Source organism: Canis lupus, chromosome 32 (genome assembly GCF_003254725.2).
Source record: "Canis lupus dingo isolate Sandy chromosome 32, ASM325472v2, whole genome shotgun sequence".
NCBI classification, from domain to species: domain Eukaryota; kingdom Metazoa; phylum Chordata; class Mammalia; order Carnivora; family Canidae; genus Canis; species Canis lupus.
In genome coordinates this window covers 24,048,372-24,075,286 of record NC_064274.1, presented here as the reverse complement: position 1 = coordinate 24,075,286, position 26,915 = coordinate 24,048,372, and the positions used below count along the sequence as shown (strand labels likewise).

The 26,915-nt window shown below is 45.7% G+C and overlaps 1 protein-coding gene and 1 long non-coding RNA gene across 7 annotated transcripts in view; one reads left to right on the top strand and one right to left on the bottom strand.

The window, feature by feature from the left end:
• The first annotated feature begins 769 nt into the window (after nucleotides 1-769).
• On the top strand, nucleotides 770-6,948 carry LOC125754188 (uncharacterized). Its single transcript, XR_007407758.1, has 2 exons — nucleotides 770-4,800; nucleotides 4,937-6,948. It is a non-coding gene; the product is annotated as an uncharacterized LOC125754188 (long non-coding RNA).
• NFKB1 (nuclear factor kappa B subunit 1) overlaps nucleotides 6,583-26,915 on the bottom strand; it is a 97,804-nt gene continuing 77,471 nt past the window's right edge. For all 6 annotated transcript variants that reach the window (XM_049104925.1, XM_049104923.1, XM_049104924.1 and 3 more), the window contains 9 exons: nucleotides 23,476-23,590; nucleotides 17,083-17,284; nucleotides 16,440-16,609; nucleotides 15,806-15,908; nucleotides 12,294-12,418; nucleotides 10,833-10,899; nucleotides 9,999-10,171; nucleotides 9,120-9,300; nucleotides 6,583-7,433 (listed from right to left, as the gene is read on the bottom strand). In XM_049104925.1, coding sequence (XP_048960882.1) covers nucleotides 7,276-7,433; nucleotides 9,120-9,300; nucleotides 9,999-10,171; nucleotides 10,833-10,899; nucleotides 12,294-12,418; nucleotides 15,806-15,908; nucleotides 16,440-16,609; nucleotides 17,083-17,284; nucleotides 23,476-23,590 — 1,294 coding nt within the window. In that variant the 3' untranslated portion in view covers nucleotides 6,583-7,275. The remainder of the gene's footprint in view (nucleotides 7,434-9,119; nucleotides 9,301-9,998; nucleotides 10,172-10,832; nucleotides 10,900-12,293; nucleotides 12,419-15,805; nucleotides 15,909-16,439; nucleotides 16,610-17,082; nucleotides 17,285-23,475; nucleotides 23,591-26,915) is intronic.

Below are 26,915 nucleotides of genomic sequence, written 5' to 3'. Positions count from 1 at the left end.
AGGAAGGAAAGAAAGAGGGAGAGGAGGATGGGAGGAGAAAGGAGTGGGGGGTGGGGGCAAAGAGAAAGGAAGAAAGAAAGGGAGAGAGTGAAAGGGAAAGAAAGAGGAAGAAGAGAGAAGGGGCCAGAGGAGGAAGCCAGGCAGACAGGGGAGGGAGGGAGGGAGGAAAAATAGAAGGCATGAGGGAGTGGGGAGGGATTATGGTTTTTAATCCTAATTTAGTTACTACAGGTCATGAAAACTTGGCACAAAGCCTCCTGGAGAGGTGATGGATGAGGGAGAAGTCAGAGGAGCTCTGGCAAGGTGCAGTGGAGGCGAGCAGAGGGAAGGGGCGGAAACCCAGTTCAGGCTCGTCTGAAGAAAGGCAGGACCTTCTGGTGACGAAGAGGGAGATGGAGACTGGCTAAGGAGGCGACCACCTGGGCGTGCGGGTGACTCGCCGCCCACAAATTCTGTCTTGAAGCTTTAAACCTGGTATCGCTTTGCCTTTTAGAGCTCAAGTGGTCCCTGGCTCATGTAAGTGTGTGTAGTATGATGACTGTCACTCAAGAGGTGCTCTGGGCCAGGTAGGAAGGAAGTCAGGGCCAAAGAGCAAAACTGGGAAGGAAAAGGCCTCTAAGGACTGCTGGGTCCAGGAGTACCTGGACCTCCTGGGCGGCTGGGCCCCTGCGGGGGAGGTCACGTCCTCCCCCCGCACTGCAGTGGTCTTAGGTGTGGTGGGAGGGGTGCAGGCCGGGGACTCTAGGGAGGGGGTGCAGTCGGGCTTCCTAGGGCTGTGATTTCTGGCCCTCTGGCTTCTCCGGGCCAAGCAGCGCTGCAGCTGTGGGGCGGGATCCCACGTAAACTTGGGGGGCCCTCGGGAGAGTTTGGAGGTCTCGGCTGAATTGTTGGGGGAAGAAAACACAGAACTGGACAGAGTGTGGAGAAGCAGCTCCCGAGAGCCCCAAAGCAAAGGAGGCCGGGAGGAAGGACAGGGAGGACAGCGGGCAGGAAGAGGAGAGCGGCCCCTGGGGGGCTGCTCGCAGGGCCTGGTGCGGGCGCCCTGTGTGGCCGTGGGCACTGCTGATGGGGTGCTGCTCCCGGCCACTCCCGCCAGCCTTCAGTGCCTGCACTTGGCCGCTGTTCCTTCCCTCTCCCAGATGTCCGTGTGACCTTCCCCTTGGGGCACAGCCACTCGTTCAGTGAGGGGGCAGTGCGAGCACTGAAGGCCGAGTCCAGCCCTCACTGTTTACACCAGCTCAGGAAATCCCGGGTACCTCGGGGGCTTTGCCGTTTTGTGGAAAATGGTGGGAATTAAACCCCTCCCTGTTTACTCTTCAGATTGCTATGGGAATAAACATTTGGAAATATTGTGTAGGGGAAAGTTTGGGATTTTGCTTTTGGGTTTTTTCCCTTAAAACTACAAAAGGAAATGTATTTCAAAAGCAGAAGGGGACGTTTACATCTGACAAAGTGATAAAAGGGTGTCCTGCAAAAGAAAAAAAATCCATTAACTAGAAGTATCTCATTTGAATTTCTGAAACAAAAATAATTTGTTGTTGATTCTTTTTACGTTAGGAAAGGGAAGGGGAACGGCACAACAGTTTGGAACTGAGAAAAAAAAATCTTTTTTTGCCAGAGAATAGTCCTAGCACCCTGTTGTCTGGTATCCAGCATCAACTCATATAACCTCCTCTGATCCTACACATTCCCCTCATGTGCCCGGAGGTTTCATCTGACCATCTTCAGCACCAACTCGGCTTCCTGGGTCCTAAGAAGGAACCCTCAGAGAAGGGGTTTCTAGAGTTCTGTTTCATTTGCTATTCTGGCCTGGAGGGAATATTAGATCCCCAGGAACCCACTGCTGCTCCTGATTCCATCTGAGGAATGGGAATCAGGGTCCTGCCAGTTCTCTGTGGATCGCAAGGATGATAAACCTGCCTGCCCCTCTCCTTTGGGTGGGACCTCAAGGCCACCCAACAAGACTCTTAATCTTGGCATCAGCAAGCCCAAGGTGTGTTGTGCGGCATTCAAGGAACCACAAACCTCAAGGCCTGGAGAGCAGGAGTCCTCCTGGGTCAGTGCAAGGGCCACACGACTCTGCTGTAATCCTCCTCTGCCCGCCTGGTCTAACACCCTGGGTCATCTCCCAGGAGTTCCTGGAAGGAACTGCGACTGTCCTCACAGTGCATCTTCCATTCTTAATCCTAGGAAATGATTTTGCTTTTGGTAATGGCCACTTACCATGACTGCAGGGGGACTTTCAGGGTGAGTGAATTTTTGCATCTAAGCTGGAATTAGAAAGATCCTTTGGGTTCAAGCTCCTCTATCAGTTGGGTAAAAAATTTTGATCTGTGCCAGAGCCTGGGATCTGTTCACCAAGATCAACCTCCCTCCTAATATTGGGAACAAAAGTTGATCACGCCTATAGCCTCGCTGCTCTTAGCATGGCCATGGGACTGAAGTCTTTCTCTAGTGCAATGTGAGAGGAAATGGCCATTCAAAACTCGGACATGTACTTCTCCATGCCCTTTTGCCCTTCCAGCTGCCTGGGACCCTGGGAGCGAAGGGTGGGAGGAAGAGGACTGTCAGCCAGGATCCTTTCAGGACTATACGTACATGATCCATACATGCCCCAGCCACCCTGTCCCTGCTGCAGGTGTGCCTTATGAAAGCACCTTACTGGAATCAGGAGATCCTGCGGTTAAATGCTTTATGTGTGCTTTAGTTTAGTCATCTGTAAAATAGGGACTGGGGGTTTCTTCACAGGTTTTTCAAACAAGAAATATGAAATTATGAATGGTGACCACCCATTGTAGTACATAAGCCTGGCATGCAACAAGTGCTCAAAAAATGTTGACTGAATATATAACTTCATACCTGGAGGATTATTGTGATATTTCAATGAAGTTACCATTTTAGAAAGAGAGAGATCAAGATGGAAAAGCTAGTTGATGGAAGTAACAAAATGATAATTCAGTCCCTTCCTCCCTCTCATTCTAAGAAGCTTGAACATTTTGTAGGACTTGTCATTTGTCCAGGGTAATGGAAGCAGGCCATTGGAGGCATAATGGAATCCATAACAATGGAGAGTCAGGGAATCCATTTGATTTCCTCTTTTGCACCTCCCTCAACCAACAGGACAAGAACCTACAGTCTCTGGGATTGGTGTTTAAATGAAGCAGCAGACTCTAGTAGGGATTATACAGACCAGATACTTTCTATCGTAAGTGTTTAAAAAAGATAACAACTTAAATGATTTACTTAGGTGATCTTTAAGATACCGTCCAGCCCTAAGTTCCATGATGCTTAAGAAAATAAGCAGCATTAGAAAAAAGTAATCTCTGTGTCCAACATGGGGCTCGAATGAATAGTCCTGATATCAAGAGTCGCATGCTCTACTGACTGAGCCAGCCAGGCGCCCACAAAGAGAGAGCACTCTGGTTTCACCTGCTCTTGATTCCTGTGCCTCCCCAAGCCCATTACCTGGCAAAGCACAGATCAGAGGAAAATTTCCCCCAAAAGCACAAGGAGAATGAGATGCACCCAGTGACCTTCAGTCCATGGATAATTCATACCTAGACATCTTAGCTTGGTTTTAGAAGGAAAATCAAGTCAGGTTAACACTTAAGGAGCATACCCATTTCATGATATTCCGGGTTCATTTTGTATTTTGGTTGGGATATATTATGATCCCAGCCTCCTTGTATAGAATTGTATGGAATTTGTTTTTCCTTCTTTCTTAGACACAACAGCTTTCCTTCAAAGGTCTTCAGACATGGTTAAAGAGTAACCTTGGGCTCTGACAGACCTGCATTTAAATCTGGGGTGAATTAGTTAATATTTAGATCATCCTCCCTGTAAAACTGAGGTTAAATACCTCAGAGGGATGTCCCCCATAATTGTCATTTAGAAATCATTAATGCAAAGGGGATCGCACATGAGTTCGCCTGGCTCCTCCCGTTCCTTTCTCTTGCTAAGGTGTGGAAGGTGTGGTTTGTGAGGCTGCATTCCACCTCCACCGCAGTGACCAGGAATATCCACGGAGGACCCCTTGGGGGGGGGGGGCCTGGGTGAGGAGGCCTCCCTCTGCCAGGAGAGCCTGCCCGTCCTGCGAAAGCCTAGGTGATGCCTGCAGAGGAAAGATGACAAAGTTCTGAGAAAGCTATTTTTAAAAGGCTTCCTGCTGAGAGACCAGCTTTCTGGAAAGGTTTATTCTGGGCCCATTGTAGCATCCCCCTGGTCTCCCACATTCCTCCTGGTGTTTATCTCCATCTGCTGGTACAATAGGAAAGACGCTCCTTCCTCAGAGGCATAGCCTTTTTGCTCGAGCAACGTGCAGAGGCTCAAGCCACACGGAGATGTGGGAGGAGAAAGAGGAAGTTTCTGGAACAGAAGAGAAACCAGGTTTCTTATTGAAGAAGGGGAATGTTATTTTTAATTCTCGGCATGTTTTGCTTAGTGGTTCCTCCTGGAGTCAGCTTCCCTTTAAAGTGGCTTTCTGGCATGGGAGCTATCAGGTTAGAGACCGGGAGAGTGGTAACACTCCACAGGTAGGACTTAAAACATCGACCATTGACCATTATTTCACTCGTGAACCTGCCATTTGCGCAGGGCTCGCCTCTCCTTGGGCAGCATCGGCAGAGGCAGCGTGAAGGTTAGACCCGTGTGACTCAATGGCTAGCACCTGAAATCATCTAGAGGCTTCCCACCCTCACACATCTGCTGGTTGGTGCTGGCGTTGGCTGTGACCTCAGTGAAAGCTGTTGGAACACCTACACATGGCTTCTCCATGTGTCCACTTGGCTCCCCCAGGGCATGGTAACTGGGTTCCAAGAGGGAGTGACCTGGGGCTGGGGGTAAGGGGTGGGGGCGAGGGCCCCGATGGACAGAGCTGCATTGCAGTTTCCAACCTAACCTTGGAAGCCACTTACCATCACTTCTACCCTTGTCATAGGCCTGCATGGATGAGGGAGGAGCACAGGCCCCTCCCTCAGTGGGAGGACTATCTGCCTTCACACGGTAGAGAGGAGACCTGGTGTTGGCCAGCTGGAAGAGGCCACTGAGAGCAATGGGTGAAGGAACACAGGCACAGGCTTGTTGTTGGAAAATTAAGGAAAGTAAGGTTTTGTTTTTGTTTTTTAAGATATAGCTTTCAAAAACTGGAAGAATGGATTGGAGCATGTGGAGAAATGGCAATGTAATACAAAATAGAAGTCAAATTTTAAAAACGTATTTCATTTTTTTGTTTTTGTGTGAAATGAAGAACCCAAACTGTATTACACCAAAGAACAAAGCCTTGCTTAAAAATGCCTCCTCTATTTCAAGATTATTCATCCATGATTTCTGGTATTTCTAGCATTTTAATGGTTTCATTTCTGATGTATTTGGAAATTATTTGATAAAAGGAGGGAAATGGGAGTTCAGATGGACTTCCTCCCAGTGATGAACGAGATGGAGTATCTACTTATTAACTATCTTTTCCTCATTGAATTGAAATTTACCATTATACTAAATTCCTATATATTTTGGGGTCTACTTCTAGACTCAATTATTTTAATCTATCTTTTTATCCCACAGCAAGATAATTCTCTAACCCATATGCTCTGGAACTAGACTTGGATATAAACTCAGAAGCAGCTTAGCCACTGCCTCGTTGAATTCTTGGGGCTCAATTTCCTTTGTACATTGGAGCTAATTCTGTCTGCCTGATTGGGTTATTTTCAGGGTTGCATGACTTCAGGTGTTGAGCACTAGAGGTTAGCATTAGCTCCCAGCCCCTGTGCTGGTTGGGCTCTGTGGCAGCCGGCTCTGAGATGGAGCCTGGGGCCCTGGGAACAGTGCCTGTGGCAAGCGGGGGAGGAAGCCGTCCTGGACAGAGGGTGGGTAGAGGGAAGGCCGGTGCTGTGATGCAGACCCAGACAACAGCTCAGCCAGTAAGAGGGCCCTACAACCTAGTCCTGGGCTGAATAGCCTTTTGTATGCCATGTCAATCAGTGTTACTTGGGGCCATCAGGGAAATGAGTGTGACCTGTTGAGGTGGCTCTCTGTGGCTGAGACAATCCCAGAAGGAACTGACAGGCAGAGAGAGCTTTGGCCAAGTGGGAGCCCAGAGGTGGGGTTGACATGGCCTTTGTTAAAGAGGGTTCTTGGTTGCAGATGACAGTGTTCATCACAGCACCTCCTCCAAATGCTTTTCATTTTTCCCCTCCCTTGTTTCTGAGCCTCTGTGTGTAGAGCAGTCAGCCAAGCCTCATGCTGGAAGGCCGCTGGCCCCAGGACCCCTGGGGTGCTGAGCGGGCAGGACTTGAGGCATCACAGACCCAAGAGAGCCCACTGTGGGGTGGGAGGAATGGCCCTGCATGAGGAGGAGGGGGTGAGGGGGATACAACTGAAATGAAATGAGCCAAGTGAGGATTCGATTTGGCAAACCCAAAGCTTTCATCTCAGCTTAAAATACGGCTCTTTTGATCATCTTTTGGGTTCATTTCTGGGTCAAAAACTTGACTCTAAAGGGGAATGTGAATGTGATAACCGGCTGTGGAATGATCCCATGATTACAAGGAATCATCGTAGAAAAGTATTTCTGGAGATCAAACAAAATGAGGTCATCAATTTGCTTTTCCTTTTATTATAAAAGTAAAATAAAAAATAGCATTTATAAATCCAACATTTTTTTCCTTTAAAGTATTTGATCTAAAAAACATATTTACAATAGCAAAATGCAGAAAAAGGGGGAAAAGACCATTTTCAGCACTGATTGTAACCATGTTTACATATTGACATTATATGTTCTTTTTTCAAATCACATAGATAACCACATTAGAAAAAGCAGTAAAGCCTTTTTTTATTATTATTATACACCACATAACTTTCATTTAAAAAATATCCCTTTTCTTAATCCTCAATCTGAATGCACAGCAGTGCTGTGGACGGCGAGAAGGAACACCAGGTGGGGACTGTGCCACCTTTGAATGCCAGCAGGAGCGCAGCGAGGGGCAGCAGTGGTGACAATGGAAGCAGCTGGAAAAGCTCAATAAGCAGACTGGCCCACATGGAGGCGTCAGGCCGGCTGAGGCCTTGACTGCTCCAGACGCTGTGGCCGTGGGCCAGACCAACGTTCCTGTGAGAACCGAGAAAGAAAGCCTACTTCAAAAGGCCTTGAATTAAATTCAGAGAGATTCAGGCAGGCCGGTTTTCTTCCAAGCACCCTGGGATGCACTTTGCCTTCTTTCTTTTGGACAACGGTGGAATCGCAGAGCTTTGGTTGACCTAGTGTGGGCAATGGGCAGTGGGCTAGATTTTGCCCTCTATCGGTCCTTCCTGCCCGTACTCGTGGGGCGCTTTGTTAAGAGTCAGCAAGGAGCTGCCACTGGTCAGAGACTCTGTGAAGCTGAGCTTGCGGAAGGAGGTCTCCACGCCGCTGTCACAGATGCTGTCGTCTCGGACCTCGTCTGCGGGGAGAAGCACAGATTCACTGGGAAGCATGGCTGGGAAAACGCAGAGCCCTGGCCCTCGGACACCTGCTCTTCCAGCCAGGCTCCCAGCAGGCTTGTGGGCTGCTCTTGCCCATCAGCTGCCACGGGTCCCCGCAGCGTGCCCCTGTGGCCTGCCTGTCCTACGCAGTGGCTGAGGGCGGGAGAGCCCTAGGCAATGGAAACACCGCGGAGACAGCAAAGTTCGTCAGGTGTTTTCACATCTCTTCCTCACCCTCACGTTTATCAGAATCCCTTCTGAATTTTCCTGACTCACAGTGTGCCTTTTTTTTCTTAGAAATCGAGTCTATTTTTCCAACCACCAGGTTACCTATTTTATAGCTGGGGAAATGGCTGAACCCAGGCAAAAGAAATGGGTGACAGAAGTAGGAACTAAAAATGAGATATCTCTCTGGGCCTCCTGTGCTATTAAATGCTATACACTGCCTCAAAAACATTCTAGTAACAAAAAAAAAAAAAAAAGGTGGTTACGGTGAAAATGAGCCTGTGATGAATAATTAAGTCACATCCTCCCTGTTAAGAACCTCTTTAGAGACCTGAACAATGTTGACTTATTTCCTATAGGGAGAAAGTGACCAAGAAATAGAGTCTAATATACACAAATCAAAATGCCATCTTCTTGTATCTTAAGTTCCAATATTAAAATATGAAGACCTTAATGGCAGCGACATGCTATTGTTTTGTTATAGATTTGTTGATTTATTTGGTCACCCAATCTTTATTGGGTTTCTATTATGTGCTAGGACGTATTTTTTTAAATGACTGTAAGTCAGGGATCAAATAAAAATTTAAAGATGTAAGTATTTTCCTATTTCTTTGTGTGGAAGGAGTCATTAGGACACGAGGGCTGTTATTTCTTTCCAGCGTGTACAACATCTGTCCCGACTCTCCTAGGAAGGCCCCTCAGAAGGTGACACTTGTGCTGAAACTGAAGGGCAAGAAGGAGCCACCAGGTGAGGATCTTTGCAGGGAAGGGGAAGGGAAGGTTCGGGTTCTTAAGACAGGATCAGACTTGTGAGAGGAGTAGTTGGGGTCAGGAGGGTGCAGGAAAGTGGGGCGGGAGGAAGGGCCTATGAAAGGGATAAAGGAATGTTGCCTTTATTACTAACTGCTCCATCTTCAAACCTCGAACAGTGCTAGGTGCAAAGGATGTGCTCAGTAAAGATTTGGCGAATGGATAACTGAGAGGTATACAACAGGTACAGGTATCACACTAACTTAAAAAGAATCTCCTTGCCTGTTGTGTCAGGAGTGGACCGAAGGGAGAGGGGTGGGCTGGAAGCAGGGAGACTGACTAGGAGTCGCTGCCACAACTGAGGCAAGAAACGAAGGTGGATGCACAGGGGAGGCGGTCTCAGAGGAAGCTGGGCGGGGTGCGTGCGCAGTGGTCAAGGGGCAAGTGCTTCTGCCTGACGTGGCCAGGCCAGGCCAGGCCAAGCATTGGACTTTCAAAGAGGAGGGAATCCTCGGTGCTCAGAGTGGTTGTTGAGAGTGCGAGTGAGGATACGCTGGCAGGGACACAGAGGGTTACTGGGCTGTGCTGCGAGTCCGTGCTGTGTGTCTCAGGGGCAGTGCTGCGGGCCGGGCAGGAGGCCCAGGGGAAGCAGGAGATAATCTCAGCTGCTTTTTCTGTTTTTCCCTTACCTACTGGCGACCTCGTGGAGGCAGATGAGAGGGGCAGCGAGAGGGTCTGAGGTGCACCCTTCCCTGGGCTGGGGGCCGCAGTTTCCGGAGCGCAGAAGGCCGCCTGGATCACTTCGATGGCTTCGGTATAGCCCATCTGTCTCAGGGCCTCCACCAGCTCTTTTATTGTCCCCCCGGAGACCTGCAAGGAAGACGTGAAGAGTGTGTTCTGGTGTCAGGAACCAGCAGGCAGGCTGTCACCGCGACGCAGGCCCCTGCGAGAGCCCGGTGGTCCTGGAGGGGTCAGAGCCAAGAGCGGCTAAGAAGACAGGTGACCTTCGAGTCGAGTTTCCTGTTTCAGTTCAGAGACCACTCAGGAAATCACAGAGAAGCGGCTTCCAGTAAGCACAGAGGACAGAGAGGGAGAGAAGTGCTGAGGCAGTGAAACTCTACCTGCCATGAAGGTCATGCAGTATCCCTGCTTAGGCTGGAGCTCTGAAAACCACTGAGAAACAAGAACTACCAAGGAAATTTCAGTAGACAATCATTTCACCTCACAGAAAGCTGACTCGGTGTCCTGACATGAGATCAAGGCGTGCGCTTGGGGACAGAAAGAGAATGCATGTGGATCACAGTATATCACGTTGGTTCAAAGGGTCAAAGTTCTGCGACAAACCTGACCTTCTAGTAGGGTTTCTGCAGGAAATCTCAAGGTATTTGAAAATAGGGAACACCTTGGGATATCTGAAAACCACCTTTCTCACGAAGGCAGATTTTCCACTCTGGCCTAGGTCATGACTCATCTTCCTCCTCGGGGTCGAGGGAGGGGGAAGGGGACCATGCTTGGGTCAGTGATGTTAACAGAGGGGAGTCAAGTAAAAATGTGAGCTGATGTGTTACCTCGTAGTTATCCATAAGAGTTTTAGAAGGAGCAGGACTCAGCCGGAAGGCATTATTCAGTATCCCCAGACCTAATTTCTGTGCCAGAGTAGCCCAGTTTTTGTCCGGATCAGGGATCTCTAGCAACTTGTAGAGCTGCAATTTAGCATCCTCAGTCAGCTGTTTCATGTCTCCTGAGGGAATGAAGAAGAAACACAGCTGTCCTGAGCGACCAGAGACCCTCGGGGGGTACTGAGCATGGCCGCACGGCTGCCCTCTGACACCCGGTGCAAGCAGTGAGGCTCCTTTACTTGGTGTCAGCAGCAGCCCCGCTAAGGAAGGCGGTATACGTGTCTTAGCAGATTACAACGGGATGTTCTCCTTTGCATCCGCCCAGGAACTTTTGATTCTGAAATAAGCCGCTGTGCCTTTTGCAGGACAGCCTGGATAAATGCTGGTTCTCCCTTGCCCCCCTTTTTTAAAATTATTTTTAATTTTTAATAAATTTATTTTTTATTGGTGTTCAATTTACCAACATACAGAATAACACCCAGTGCTCATCCCATCAAGTGCCCCCCTCAGTGCCCGTCACCCATTCACCCCCACCCCCCACCCTCCTCCCCTTCCACCACCCCTAGTTCGTTTCCCAGAGTTAGGAGTCTTTATGTTCTGTCTCCCTTTCTGATATTTCCCACACATTTCTTCTCCCTTCCCTTATATTCCCTTTCACTATTATTTATATTCCCCAAATGAATGAGAACATATAATGTTTGTCCTTCTCCGACTGACTTACTTCACTCAGCTCCCTTGCCCCTTTAAATGACAGTGTGGATCGAACACTGGTTCAGAGCTCACCTTGTGCAAGTAAATCGTCAGATGTAAACTCTGGCTCATATGGTTTCCCATTTAGTATATCAAACACCTGTTGGGAAGATAACCGTGGAAAAACGTTATACATGAAAGGGACCAGGCAGGGAATCAATCTCTTTGGAATAAAGAATTCACTGGGTCCTCCTGCAGGGGGCCTAGTACCCCAAAGATGGAGGAATGCCAAGAAGTCAGTCCTGTGGCCCACAAAGTCATGACAATGCCCTCTGGGAAAAGAAAAGCCCCAGGGGCTCTGGGGCCAGGAGGCTGTGCCTTACAGGGGCTTCTGAGGTGGGCAGGAAGACCCGAGCCAACCTCACAGAGAGCCAGGGCCATGGTCCTATGGAAGGACAAAGAGTCCAGGCCACCAGCTCAGCCATGTGTTGGTCAGAGAGTCATTGCTAAGTGACATTTCCCTGAGAACCGGGATGAGGAACGAGCTTATATACACAGAACTGGAGGCTGTGCCTCCTCCCTTGCCCTCCACCCCAGAAAATGGCTGCTGAGAAGGAATTTTAAAAACCTGCTCACACTGAGGTATGGTAATGCTCACACGGCTTGGTGTTCTCTTTCCAGCACCGTCTACATTTTAAACTGAGGTGACAGGAAAGCCTTAGGTTAAAAGGAAAAACAACATTCTGTAGCTCTGGAGACCTTTCTGTGTCTTCACAGTTACTCGGTGCTCGCTGACTAGGTAAGGACAACATGGGGTCACTGAAGTGGGTTATCTTTCTGTGCTCTGTGGTAAGGCTTCTGGGAAAGCCAGGCGCTCAACATAAAAGGGGAACTGTGTGGTCTCTGTGAGGGTCACTCAGCTCAACACCCACTTGGCGGGCTGAGAAGAGGAGAACGAGCAGTTTTTGGATGTGGAGCAGCACTTGTCCCTAAGAAAGTCGATCTGGTTGTGCTGGAGATGTGTCTGCGGCCCTTCTCCCTCTGGCTCTCCTCCCTGGGCCATAAACACCCACTCACGGCTTTTCATCTCAGGTCACTGGACTTTTGGGGAAGAGTTAGTCTATTTACTAGATTTATATTTATTAAAATTCTCAAGAATCCCTCGGTTCTTTTTATATAAAGAAATCACTTGCGAAAGTTCTAAGCAAACTAACATTTATCCCAGCTTCAGAAATGGAGACGGGAACAATTCTGGTGTGAGTTCAGAACGAGGAAACTCTCACGTGAATTTCGTGTTTTCTCTTGCAGAGCCCTCTCTCACAACTGAACTGTGATCTGATTAGGCATACACTTTTACACTCAGAACTCCGCTGACCTAGATCTTTCATGGATAGGCTTTTCAAGATAAATATGTCTCTTGATAAGCAGACTTTCTTAAAAATAAAAGGCATGTGCTTTGGGGGATAAAGACCCAAAAAGACCATCTGTTCGTACATTCCTCAACCATTAGCTCCCTCTGGAGCTGCCATCAAACAGACTGAAGCTAGCACTCACCTGCCAGTTGGTGGCCATATCTAGAGGTGTGGTTCCAGGCACGACTCCTTCATCCTCTCCATCTTTTTCCCAAGAGTCATCCAGGTCATAGAGAGGCTCAAAGTTCTCCACCAGAGGATCTGCACCTATGAAGTCAAGTTACACAGCATTAGGCAAACCCCGTGTTGTCAACTCTGAACTACCTGCCGGCAGAGGTCAGACTTCCAAAGGCAAAGCACAACAGCCACTCGAGGCAATTACTCAGATAATTTTTAATACATAACATGTTTCTACTGAAATATTCAGAGAGCTTCTTTTAAATTCCCATTTATTGGGCAGCCCAGGTGGCTCAGTGGTTTAGTGATGCCTTCGGCCCAGGGTGTGGTCCTGGAGACCCGGATTGAGTCCCACGTCAGGCTCCCTGCATGGAGCCTGCTTCCCCCTCTGCTTGTGTCTCTGCCTCTCTGTGTGTGTGTGTCTCTCATGAATAAATAAATTAATAAATAAATAAATAAATAAATTCCTATTTATTTTGGTGGTAAAGATGTCAGATGATACTCTATATAGCCAAGGACATTTTCAAAAACAGAAGACTTGGAGTACCCTGACCCTCATATTTAACTCTCTAGGGCAGTTTTTTTAAATTATTTTTTTAATTGGAGTTCAATTTACCAACATATAGCGTAACACTCAGTGCTCATCCCGCCAAGTGCTCTCCTCAGTTCTAGGGCAGTTTTCAACCAAATGATGCACCTGTACTCTAAGGAGTTAACAGCAGCAGTTTTCAGGGGTTGGGGTGTGCCCTGTGGATCAGGGACCTGAGTCAATGTTCAAGTTTGTGCCCACCACTGAGCATTTCTCAGGCTATTCTCCCACTTGCTCAAAAGGGCAAAGACGTTTGCTGCATTGGGACAACATGCTCACTTTTATTCTTGGGTACAGCACGGCCAGGGTCCCAATACTTTAAAGAGACAAACAACACAAAAACCTTCTACTAAGATGGATAGTTATTCAAAAGTTTAGGGCTGATCTTGGAAAACCCTAGTCTGTTTCTTAACGTGCAGCAAGAAAACACCAAAAGTAACTCAGAGATTAGAGCTAGAGTTACTTCTTAGAAGCTATGTTGATGAGAGTGTTTAGTCTGATGTCTAACAAACAGTAGTAAGTTCAGCACACCCTTCTGGGAAGAGCTCGTTTTTATCTTGCTGGGAGATCATTTGATTTGTGCCAACTTCAATAACAGGAGAGGGCCTAATGAGAGTCAGAGAAGGATCTTCATGCTGTTTCTTATTTCAACCCTCCAGCCCTGGCCTGATCTAGAAGACAGTGAGTGCCATCTGACCATGGAAACAGAAGAGAAATTAAGAGGAACAATTTATGGACTGGAGAATGCTGGAGGGGCTGAGCCATATCGGTTCCTTAAGTGACCTTCCTGACTCTGAGCTCAGGATGAGGTTTTCTTTTTTTTTTTTTTAAGATTTTATTTATTTATTTATGACACACACACACACACAGAAAGAGAGAGAGAGAGAGAGAGAGAGGCAGAGACACAGGCAGAGGGAGAAGCAGGCTCCATGCAGGGAGCCCGACATGGGACTTGATCTCAGGATTCCAGAACTGCGCCCTGGGCCAAAGGCAGGCGCTAAACCGCTGAGCCACCCAGGGATCCGCCCCCCACCCTTTTTTTAAAGATTTTATTTATTTATTTATGACAGACACACAGAGAGAGAGAGAGAGAGAGAGAGAGTCAGGACGAGGTTTTTTATCTGAGTGCCTTCATTTATGTAATGGAAAAACCGTTACTTGCTGCTCCTTTCATGGGATATTGAGAATTCAAGAGAAAGCATTTTTGATAGGGCTATAGCTTCCTGTCTGAAGGCATTTCTTAATTACAACCAGTGACTTCCCAAACAATTCATACATACTGCAATCAGAGTCTTTTATTCCAGAGAAAGTTGGGAAAAAGAAAAAGTTTGACTTGACTGAGACTACGAAAAGGCTATTGTTTATTTGGATATGCTTTTATTTGCTTAGAAATATGTGGGGCTCCTAAAGAAAAAGTTTCTACATCTTCCTGGACTCAGTTTTTTTTTTTTTTTGGACTCAGTTTTTATTTTTATCTTTATTTTTATTTTATTTTATTTTTTTAAATTTTTTTAAAGATTTATTTATTTATTTATGATAGACATAGAGAGAGACAGAGAGGTGCAGAGACACAGGAGGAGGGAGAAGCAGGCTCCATGCCGGGAGCCCGACGTGGGACTTGATCCTGGGACTCCAAGATTGCGCCCTGGGCCAAAGGCAGGCACCAATCCGCTGAGCCACCCAGGGATCCCTGGACTCAGTTTTTAAAAGGGTATTTAACTCTCTCTGTTTTCTTTAATTTATGAAGCATTTACTGTCTAAAAAAAGTTTGAATAACTTCTATAGTAAATCAGATAGCTCAAGGTTTGAGAGACTACTTCCATTAAACATTTGTTGAGGTTCTAAATATACAAGGCAAGAGAAATTTAAGAGTGAGCAGAATAATGTTCTGTACTTCACAGGACTAGAGAATAAATGGAATAACACCTGCAGGTCCTAGAGCAGAACAGGGGAGAGAAACAGTAGAGAGAAGAAAGTCTGGAAGTTCAGATGGATGAGCTGTGATTCATAACTATGCCCTTACTAGGACCCCGGGACAGGGTCCCACAGGTCTCTCCATGGTTTCCTTGGCTGTGAGATGGGAAAAAAAATAATGGTATTTATCTCTAAGGGTTATTGCAGATTAAATGAGACAGTGCATCTGACAGGCCTAGCACAGTGCATGGCACATAGCAAGGTTAATAAATGCTGGCAATTTCTAGTGCCTCACATATGGTAGTACTTAATACACCGCCCATTTGTTTTTTCCCTATTATTTCAACTTCTAAAGGACCTCTCTTGCTGAAGAAAATTTTAAAATTATGTCTTATACCAATAAACTTTTTTTTCCTGGAGACTTCTGACATGATCTGAGGTTGGTACTGCCCAGAGGTTTTTTTTTTTTTTTTTTAAGATTTTTATTTATTTACCCATGAGACACACACACACACACACACACACACACACACACACAGAGGCAGAGACACAGGCAGAGGGAGAAGCAGCCTCCATGCAGGGAGCCCCGATACGGTACTCGATCCTGGGACTCCAAGACCATGCCCAGGGCTGAAGGCAGGCAGTAAACTGCTGAGCCACCCAGGGATCCCCTGCCCAGAGTTCTTTAAGGAATCTAATTCAACTGTAAGAAGCTCTCCTGACATGAGAATCAACCTAAACAACCAACATCCAAAACACATGAATCAGAGAGTACAGACTGACATGACCATCAGGACCAAGGCCAGGATTGCGAGTCCCAACAGCTCCATTACGTCTGTGGAAGTGTGATTTTTATTTACTCTTGCCTTTCAGCAGTAGCTCCACGGCTTAAAGAGGGAGACGTGGCTGCTCTAGTGGAGTTTCGTTTGCATTTCTGACAGTATTTTCCATCACTAACCACCAGGATGCCTTACCTGCTGCTTTGAGAAGAGCTGCCAGCCTGGTGGACCCTCTCCCGGCTGCTATGTGCAGGGGTGTAGTTCCATCGTAGGTCGTACTGTCTACATGGGCATCACCCTAAAATCCAGTCCACAGGAAAGAGTTAGTGGAAGGTTCTCTCACCCTGTAGTCCCCACCTTCTCCTGTTGGCATGATGTGTAGGTCATATAAAAGGTCTTAGTACTACCCAGGGTGCTATTTGGGGCAAGCTCTGCCATTGGAGAAACCCCCAATTAGAGACCTGGGGCCGATGGTATGAGGACTGCCCAAAGCTGACTACTCTGAAGCCCTGAGTAGATATGGAATAAATAGAGGTGACTGTAGGGAGAAAGGCTGTTCCTTTTTTTTTTTTTTTTTTTTTTTATTTATGATAGTCACAGAGAGAGAGAGAGAGAGAGGCAGAGACATAGGCAGAGGGAGAAGCAGGCTCCATGCACCGGGAGCCCGATGTGGGATTCGATCCCGGGTCTCCAGGATCGCGCCCTGGGCCAAAGGCAGGCGCCAAACCGCTGCGCCACCCAAGGATCCCGAGAAAGGCTGTTCCTGACATCATCCTTAACTCCCCCTCCTCGGGAATTTACTGCAAAGGCAAATAGGGGCGTCCTTCACCTCTAGGAGCAGGCAGCCAGCCAGGGAGATGTTGTCGTGCTCCACGGCCAGGTGAAGCGCCGTGCGCCCCGACTTCCGCTCCTGGGCGTTGACGTTGGCCCCGGCGGCCACCAGCAGCAGCAGACACGGCATGCTGTTGCTCATCACGGCTATGTGAATGGCGTTTAGACCTGCAGCCCAAGCACAGAGACAGTCATGGAGCTGGAAGGCTGCTCACAAGATGACACAACCGGGCCCTAGGGAGGGAATGCTGTCGAGTTATGGCACATCTAGGGTCTTTCCTCCGGAGATCCTAAAAAGGCGCTGTGAGTCTGCTGTTCTGCACGTAAAGCCACAGTCTCCTTATGTGCTCTCAGGAGACACTGAAAGCAAATAAACATTCTCTGGATAAATGATGCTTTCTACACTCCAAGACCAGCGTTGGCTCAGTCCTCTGTCTTTTCCCCCTACTAACTGTTCCAAATCATCTTAAAGACATTAGTTATGGCGAGCAACAGAAATTCTCACGAGAGATTACAAACTCCAGGTGACTAAGGGAAGCATTTCTGGGTGCAAATCAAATAACACACATTTATCAAGTAGCTACAAATTGTTTAGAAAGCAGAGAAAGAAGGTTATTGCATGATGCCTGATTGTCTCTTACCTTCCCCGTTAGGGTGGTCCATAAGTAGTGCTGCCTTTTTGTGCTTGAGTAAAATACTGAGAATCTTATCTTGTCCTTCTTTGGCAGCTAGGTGCAAAACAGAGTTACCCAAGCGGTCCAGAAGGCTCAGGTCGGCCCCGGCCCTCAGCAAGTCGTCCACCACAGCCTCCTGCTTGGTAATCACTGCCAAGTGCAAGGGCGTCTGGGAAGTAGAGAAGGGTTAGGAGAGACACTGGTCAGTGGCAAACACTTCAAATGCCTGGGCTTGAACCTATGGGCTTGGTAGCTGCCACTGCAGTAGGTGGCATCATACTTCAGGGCCATTTCCCGTTGCCAACTCCTCACCTTTGCATAACCCGTGCTAAAGTACATATGCTGAACTGATACTGAGCCATGGGATAATTAAGATTTTTTTTTAATGTTTGCAATTCTTTTAAAATTTTATTTATTTATTTGAGAGAGAGAGAGAGAGAGCGAGCACGTGCCAGAGAGCCAGAGAAAGAGCATGAGCGGATATGAAAGGCAGAGGAAGAAGCAGACTTCCTGCTGAGCTGGGAGCCCAATGGGGAGCTCTACCCCAGGATGCTGGGATCATGACCTGAGCCCAAGGCAGACACTTAACTGGACTGAGCCACCCAGGTGCCCCTATATTACAATTAATAACTTTCTTGTTTCTCAGTATTGCCTGCTGACTGTTGATATGTTAATTCTTCTATTAATAAATTTAGCTTTCTTGAATTTCTAGCAGGAATCTATCTTCAGCTGCTAATTCTGTATATTAACAGATCAAAGCAAGACTTAGTTTTACTAAAGAAGTTGAAATGAACTACTCAATAGAAACCAATTAACAAAAGTGCTGTCATTCTATTTTGACATAGAAAATGAGTTTGCTGAATTAAAAAAGTATTTTCCTATGGACTGGCTCCATGAGGAGAACAATCAATAGAATAATGGCACACCCAATTTTTTAAAGATTTTATTTACTTATTCATGTGAGAGACAGAGAGAGAGGCAGAGACACAGGCAGAGGGAGAAGCAGGCTTCATGCAGGGAACCCGACGTGGGACTTGATCCCTGGACCTAGGATCACACCCTGAGCTGAAGGCGGATGCTCAACCGTTGAACCACCCAGGAGTCCCTGCAAGCTTTAATTAGTAAAGAATTTTAAGCAGAATTTGGGCTGAGATAGATTAGTAAAAAATTAACAAGGTTTTTATTTCTATAGCTTTTTCAACGTTAAAGTTCCTATCGCTGGTGAGAGGGATGTGTTCTACTTCCCAGTACAAGGAGGGTACCTTTCGTGTGGGAGAGGTATTTCCTGCTTTCAGGGAGTCAGAGGAGGGTCTGAGCGTCCCTGCACTGGCTGCTTCCCAAGTGGCTCCAGTTCAAAATAATCAGCATGCCACTGTGGGCACCCCCATTTTATAACAGGTTATCAAAGGATTCTAAATATTATAACCAGGACCACAGAACCATCTCACTAAGAGGGCTCAGATGAACATACTGAATTGCTGACACCTAACAGGTGCATAAATAGTCCATCTGATTACTCTGCCCAGAAAGCAGGGCCTCGGCGAATGCAAATGAGATGTTTTGCAAACCGAGTGTTTTCAAAATGAACAAGACAAACACAATCATGAAAGGATCTTTCAAAGAACTGAGGTCACTGACAGAGAATAGCGATATATTTTTATATAGATCATTATATTGCACAGGAGTTTGTGAAATCCAGCCTGTCTAGTGACAACTTGCCTAAACTTTCTCTCTCAGTCAGCGATTGCTGGCCACAGCAGTGACAACAGGATAAGTCGTCGATGCCCTGGCTGGTGTAGGAAGATCACAACACTGGAGGTGCTGAAAGATGCTCCTGCGGCTTGTGCTCAGTTAATTGCATACAGCAGAAATAAGACAGGCTTTTTGGCCAAATTTCCATACTCTCCTTTTTTTTTTTTTTTTAAAGATTTTATTTATTCATTTGACAGAGAATGAGAGCACCAGCAGGGGAGTGGCAGGCAGAGGGAGAGAGAGAAGACTCCCCAATGAGCAGGGAGCCTGATGCGGGGCTCATCGCAGGGTCCCAGGATTAAAATCTGAGCCAAAGGCAGACACTCAACCACTGAGCCACCCAGGCAGCCCTCTCTCTCTTTTTTCTTTTTTTTTTCTTTTATACCCCAGCTTTAAAGAGAATGATGTCTCCAAAAGTTTAGATACTGTAGCGAAGAGCCTTCCTCTCAAAAATATATATGTAAAAAAAAAAAAAAAAAAAAGGTTGCATTCATTTATCTGAAATGCTATTTGGGGAGATGGAAAAAGTCTAGAAGAGAATGAGATTGTAGAAAAGAAGATCTGAAATTATAAACTATTATACCATTCAGAAATTAGTAATTATCTCTAGTTTTAACATGATTCTCTTCACGTTATACAATTTCTGTTACCATGAGTAAGAGCTTTTTTTTTTTTTTTTTTTTTTTAAGTTTTCTCCCACAGACCCACCAAAGGTTTTCTACAAAATTTCAGGCATTAGGTCTTTAACCCCAGGACTATATCATATAGTGTGGTTTGTATCTGAGAGCATAACCAAAATATCTCTGTATTTCAAGTGTGTATGTTTATGTTGCCAGTCTCTGGAAACATATTTACAAATGCAATAGTTATACTTGGGAGTGGGGTTGGGGGACTTATATACTGCCGGGGAGGGCAATTTTTGATTTTCCAGTGTATTCCCTTATGTATGATTTAAAGAACTATGAACATATGTTATATTTTTAAAAACCAAAAACATAAAAGAAAAAATCCACGTGCACGAAAGCCCTCATTAATGTTACATAGGAAGACACGCAGATAAAACAATCCATATCCACCACACTGGAGTGGTGACCTATGGCACAGGGTGGAGGAAGAGAGAGGGTTTGACGGCAACAGATTTCAGAAATAGTTCCAGAAGAACCCTAACTCTACGCACTGGGATTATTTTGAGTGTATCTCCAGAGAGTGGGTGGGGAGAGAGATCTGCTCATGACAGATGGCCACCAGAATGTACTAAGATTAGTGAATGGTATTTCAGGAGGTTGTCTAAGACAATTGCCAAATAATCCAAATTACTTAGAGAACTGTGTCATTTTTCTGTTGAGAATAGATAACAGGAGAACCTTTACAAAGATAAACAAGTCCAAATTTTAGCCTTGTCTAGTTCTCAAATCAGAGTTGTCATGAGGTATAAGTTTGAGACCTAGATGGCATTAGCAGGGGATCCTAGGATCCTCGTCCATGAATGAGCGCGGTAAGTTGGGGGGAAATGGATCTGTGTTCTCCTGAGAGGCCCCAAATCGGAAGGCAGGAAGTATCAAAGGTGGTGGTTTTGAGATTTTTGTGTCTAGCACACCAGAGAGTCTCAATATATGTAACCAATGATACAGGAAGGAGGTTAGCACATAATAAATCACAACTACTAATCCTCTTGTGCGGTGTCCTTTGCAGGGCCTATTTATAAACAGAAAAACAAGTAATTCCTTGAATCTGACCTACAGGCAGTGAAGTTGAGCAGTCTTTGAGAGGAGGACCAAGAAACGACAGCGTCCCGTTCCCAGTTTTATTCGCATGCTTGTGATGGTTTGAGAGGAACAATCAGTCCTATAAAGCCTGAGAGAATGGAGCTTTAAGGGCCAGATGACTCTCTAAATACCAACAACCCTCAACATGGTATGAAAATTTGAAGACATTCTTTAAATGTCTACCTAAAATTAGACTTCACCCTCATTACTTTATATTATGAGTCAGTGAAGAATCCCCGACTTCATTCTTCCTCTGACATTAGGCACTACTGCCAGGGGAGGAGCTTAAAGACTTATATCAAATGGCAAAAACATCTTTCCCTTATCAGGAAACACCTATTCACACTTAAAAATCTAGTGAGAGGGGCACCTGGGTGGCTCAGGGGTTGAGCGTCTGCCTTCAGCTCAGGTCATGATCCCAGGTCATGATCCCAGGTCCTGGGATCAAGTCCCGCATCGGGCTCCCTGCAAGGACTCTGCTTCTCCCTCTGCCTATGTCTCTGCCTCCCTCTGTGTCTCTCATGAATAAATACATAAAAGCTTAAAAAAAATCTGAGAGCTATACGTAAACATTTCAGTTCTGCTTCGAGGAGATCAAAATGATTCACACTACCTGCCTTAACAACTGAGAACTGGAACAGGTGCCTTTCCTGTGCAGTTAATTGCAGATGATTATCAACATTTTTAGAGTAACGGGTATGCTTGGACCAGGGATCTGAGCCCACCGCCAAGGCCAAGGAGGGCTGGGAAGTCACTTTGGGTGGACTGAAGGGAAGGAGAAAATGGGAAAGGTGATACGGAGTGAGACCAGAAGCCTGGCACCACAGCCAGGTGGGTGGAGGTGAAGGCAGCTTGGAGGGGAGAGTGCCCCGAGCGAGAGACAGAGCAGCCCTGGAGGTAGCACGCCCTTTGGCCAGAGTGGCTGGACCAAGTCTCAGGCTCCCAACACCAGCAGCCAGGCTTTGGTTCTGTCAAGTGGCAATTTCAGTCTCCTATCTGCTTTTCTCACCTGAAGTCTGCATGTGCCCATCAGGCAGCCTCCCTGGTCCCAGCTACCTTTTCTCTATTACATCTGAAGACAAGTTCTCTGTAGCAGGGTTCACCAAGTTGCTTTTGAACCCACTGAATTCCTGCTCGAACCTGATCTGTGCAAAACTTTGGTGTTCCCTGTTTTCCTCGATTTGAGCTATCTTTCTGTTTTTGAAAGACACTCTCTCCTTAACCAATCTGTTTACTTTCCTGTGTTCTGATTTCAGCACCCTTTATTTGATATACACTTAATTCAGATGTTGTCAAAATGTGTTGCAGCCTCAAAATTCTTATATATCATTGGTTTTCCAAACTTGATTTTTTTCAATTGTATTTTTCTTGACAGATGTGGCATATTTACCGTAGGTTCTCCTGTATTGCTTATTTGAAAGTTTCTAAGACAGTGGATCTTAAAAGTTCTATTACAAAAAAAAAAAAAATCTGTAACTATAGGTGGTGATGGATGACAAGTAAACTTATTTTTGTGATCATTTTACAGTATATACAAATATCGAGTCACTGTACACCTTAAACTAATAGAATGTTACCTGTCAATTATATTTCAGTGAAAAAAAAGATAACATCACTCATCATCAGAGAAATACTAATAAAGCCTGCAGTGAGATATCACCTCACAACCTGTCAGAATGGCTAAAATAAAAAACACAAGAAAAAAGTATTGGCGAGGATGTGGAGAAAAAGGAACCCTTGTGCACTGTTGGTGGGAATGCAAAATGGTGCAGACATTATGGAAAACAGTATGGAAGGTCCGCAAGAAGTTAAAAAAAATAGAACTACCCTATTACTCAGTAATCGCACCCACCCCAAAATACAAAAGCACTAACTCAAAGGGATACATGCATGCTGATGTTTATAGCAGCATTACTGACAACAGCCAAACTAGGAAAATAGCCCAAATGTCTACTGACAGAGGAATGGACAAAGAAGAAGTGATACACACACACACACACACACACACACACACACACACAGTGGAATATTAGCCATAAAATAGAATGAAATCTTCCCATTTGCAATGAGTGGATGGATCTAGGGGGTATTATGCTAAGTGAAATAAGGCAGTCAGAGAAAGACAAATACCATAAGGCTTCACTCATATGTAGAATTTAAGAAACAAAACAAATGAGCAAAGGGAAAAAAAAGACAAACGAAAAAACAGACCCTTAACTACAGAGAACAAATTGATGGTTACGGGGGGAGGAGAGAACCTTCAGAGAAATAGGGGGGGAGGATTAAAGACTACACTCACTATAATAAAAAGAATAAAGTAAATTTGAAAAAGAAAAAAAGAGAAAATGGATCAACTCTTTGACAGATATCTTTTTTTAAAATATTTTATTTATTTATTCATGGGAGAGAGAGAGAGAGAGAGAGAGGCAGAGACACAGGCAGAGGGGGAAGCAGGCTCCATGCAGGGAGCCCGACATGGGACTCCATCCCGGGTCTCCAGGATCACACCCTGGGCCTAAGGCGGCGCTAAACTGCTGAGCCATCTGGGCTGCCCTCTTTGACAGATTTCTAATGTTTAAACCTTGCTTTTCCTTCCAGCAGCATGTTGAATTTCACTGAGTGATTTCTATTATACTCACAGGTTAAAGGATCCTAAATCATAAATAGTATTCCCAAGTAATGGGCTTTTAGGATATAACCTAAAGAGATGCACTGTATTTTTGTTACTGTTCACATTATTAGAAATAACACATACACACATGTGAGCACGTACAAACTGTGGATTTTTCTTTTTTCTTTTTTTTTTTTTTTTTGATTTTTCTTAGTTGATATGTCTGCTTACCTGGTAGAGATCATTCCTCATATTGATAATGTCGTCAGAAATCAAACCAGATGTGACTTCTAGTAGATCCCTCACAAGTTGAGCATGAAGATGGATGATCGCTAAGTGTAAGACACTGGAACAGAAACAGAATGGCAACAATCAACTAAAGGTTAGTGGAAAAAAAAAATCCCCAGAAAGGATCAGACCTGCAAACTGTACCTGGGTCTCACACTTCATTGTATTTGGCCCCCAGATGTCTTGAATCTCAAATGTCTTAAATCTGAGGCAGGAATGTTCTACTGCCTAGCCAGGCAGCTACACTCATTAACCTTGCCTGCCTCACCTCTGGGGGCATATTGGTTTGACCCCATGAGGTGTAAAGGTACCTGGGCCTCGAGGTAGAGCCACCTAAGTTCAAATCCCAACTCTGCCTTCCTGGGAGTGTTCATGACATTTTCTCCTCTAGCTTTTTCCTGGCTTCCCTTGACATAGAGATGATGTATGTAAAATGCCTAGCACTTGGAACTGTTTAGGAAAGTGTAGTTGCCTTCACCTAGCCTTCTAGCCTCCTCCAAAATACAGTGTGGTGGCTTTTCAAAGATCTTCCCAGATCCCAGGAGGGATGGGGTTAGGGTTTTAACTACTGGGATAAGACTCTTGAGGTAAACTTCTGAAGGAACAATGTGATTTTATTTCTCCCTTGCAAATATTCCCTCTGCCTGGAATGGTTTTGCTTCTCTTCTCTGCCTGGATAGTGCCTGCTCCATCCTTCAGATTCCAGTTCAAACCTTCCCTCCTCCCCAAACTTCTCAGGCAGAGCACACAGTCTCCCCTCAAGTTTACTGCTTGGTTATGCAACTACAGTTTTCTATCTGTCTTTCTCCCTCTCTGGCCTGTGATCTCAGGGCTGGTCCTCCCTGGGTTGGCCCTACAGCCCTGGCACACAAGTTAGGCACTAAGACAAAGGTGATAGAATGAGCCAAGGGGCTTAGGTTAAAGAGGTCGAAAATATTGGCAGGTGTCAAGCATCACTCCTAGGGACACAATTTTTTAATTAACAAAAAAACCCTTACTATTAAAATTACTTGAAATGACTCAATAGTAACAACAATAAAATGTGGCTGCTATGGGTTTATTAGTTTCTATTTACCAGACCCTGCTAAGTTGTTGACATATATGGCTTTATTGGTCATGACAAGAAGCCCTACGAGGTAGGTAACATTATATCCTCATTTTTCAGCTGGTGAAACTGGGACTTGTAGGTCTAACAGAACTCAAACCAGGTCATATAACTATCGAGTGGTGAAGCTGGGAGTCCAGCTCAGGCTCATCTGGCTCCAAAGCCATCTCTTGATCCCTTAGACCATCCTGCTGAAGGGGTACCCAGACACTGCTCTGTAGAACTACAGAGGGACACCCGAGATAGTGAATACTCCAAAGAATGGGCAGATAGTGACGCACAGTATACTCAAAGCATAGCACGGAGGCAGGCTGTCTGGGATTCTAAGGCACAGGCTAGACTTTCTCCAACTGAAAAATACAGGGTGTCATGTTTCGCAGGCCTCTTTCTTAGCAAAAGCAAGTGCATCTCTCAGGGGGTGGGGAATAACGGTGCAAGAGGGCTGAAAAAACTGACCCTGTGACTTCAGTACTAGAGAGAGCAGCTGAATGATGTCGAGGTTTCACTCCTGTTTCTTGAAATATGAGGCTGGAGGAAGACTTCTAAAAAGGGCCTGAAGTCTGACGCAGACATGATGCACATATACCAAGAAAAAGGTCATACTTCAAAACAGCAAAAAATTTCCAGGCGCAGCTCAGCAGTTCCTAACAGAGGTACATTCCCCTCCCCCATAAATCCTCACCCCCTCCTGGGAATTTCCCCAATACAGAAGTTCTCTTCTCTTTCTTTTTTGTATTTTTTCTGTGATGACTAATGGCCTCAGGATCCAGATTATTAGCTGAGCGTGACAAGTTCAATGAAAACAAGAGACCTGAGGTGTGAGGACCAACAGCATTCATGTGAGGGTTCCTTCCTCCTTGGTCTCCCCTCTCTGCCCTTTAGCTGTGGCCAACCCTAAGAGCCTGCTCATGGGAGTCCATCTGTGGTCCGAGGAGGGGATCCTATTCACATTCAGCCTGGGCAGGGAAGATCACCTCCTAGGTCCCTCCACATGTGTCCTTAGAGGTGCCTGCACCTTCCCCTTGGTGCACCCCCTTGAATGCACACACTGTGTATCTTTTTCACAACCCCCCCCCCCCCCCCCAGTCTACCAGCAGTCTCTGGCTAATTTCTACAAGCGCTCATCTTTCTTCGGCTCCTCCATTCCGCAGGCCCCTAAAAATGTCGCTTGAAACGCTGTCAGTTCTGTCTCGGTTAATTCGCTGCTTTCTCTTGTGGTTACATGCTATTGAATGCTAATTGGATTCTTTAACCCTGTAAAAACATTCTGCTGTTCACAGCATTACACAAAGAAGGCTCTACTGGTTCCTCTCATACTGTATAACAGGGCCAGTGGTTATACCACATCCTTGGTTACGCTGCAAGGAATGAGAACAAAGGTCTTCGTTTGAAACCCTGAGGTTGGCACTTTCCTAAAGCGTTTGATTCAGTTTTTAAACCGAGGTTTAAAACACAGCACTCAAGAGCTCCTCTGCAGAAAAGGATTTCTCAGTGTTGACACTATTTTAGGAAAGTTTTTAGATAAGGCACTTGACTTCAATCTGAGGGCTGTTGTCTCTTGTTATTCTCACAGGCTTTTGAGATCATTTTAGAAGTCTCCATGAAAGGGCCGAGAGAACTGTTTTAGAAAGAAGCCAGGTGCTTTGCAAATATAAGCTCAGTAACAGCAGAAACGGACGCATGGTGATTGGAATGCTGGCCGACTGCCGCATGAGTCAGAGCAGTCGCAGGAGCCCCATCCAGTCACAGACTGGTCACCAGTAACAGAGGCAATAGGGAAGGAAATAGTAACTGGGAAAGAATGACAGTTGCCTCTTACTTGTTTTGTTGTTGCTGTGCTGTCTTTATTGGGCTTTTTCTTGAATATCCTACCATTATAAATATGCAGTTGGGATAATGAGTGCTTTAGGGATCTGGCTGGATCAAATTTTACTATTATGCCATTTCAGTAAATAAAACAAATGTTATTAATCCAATAAATATTTATTAAAATTTATTCCAAATTTATCCCAATAAATAACGCAAGGTTTCTGAAAAAGTACCATTCCCCATACGCATCGTAGTTTTCTTGCTCAGAATGATGGACTCTTAGATGAGAACTAGCTATTCTAGAACCCAACAGGTGGGAGCCACAGGACAGGAGCAGCAAATTACGGAGTCAACCTTACTGACACATTCTTGTCCATGATAGTTTTCCAGTTATTGGCCCAGTACCTTTAAACGATTATTTTGTCTCCAGCCAGTAAGCACACAATGATTTTCTCTTCCTTCCACTAAA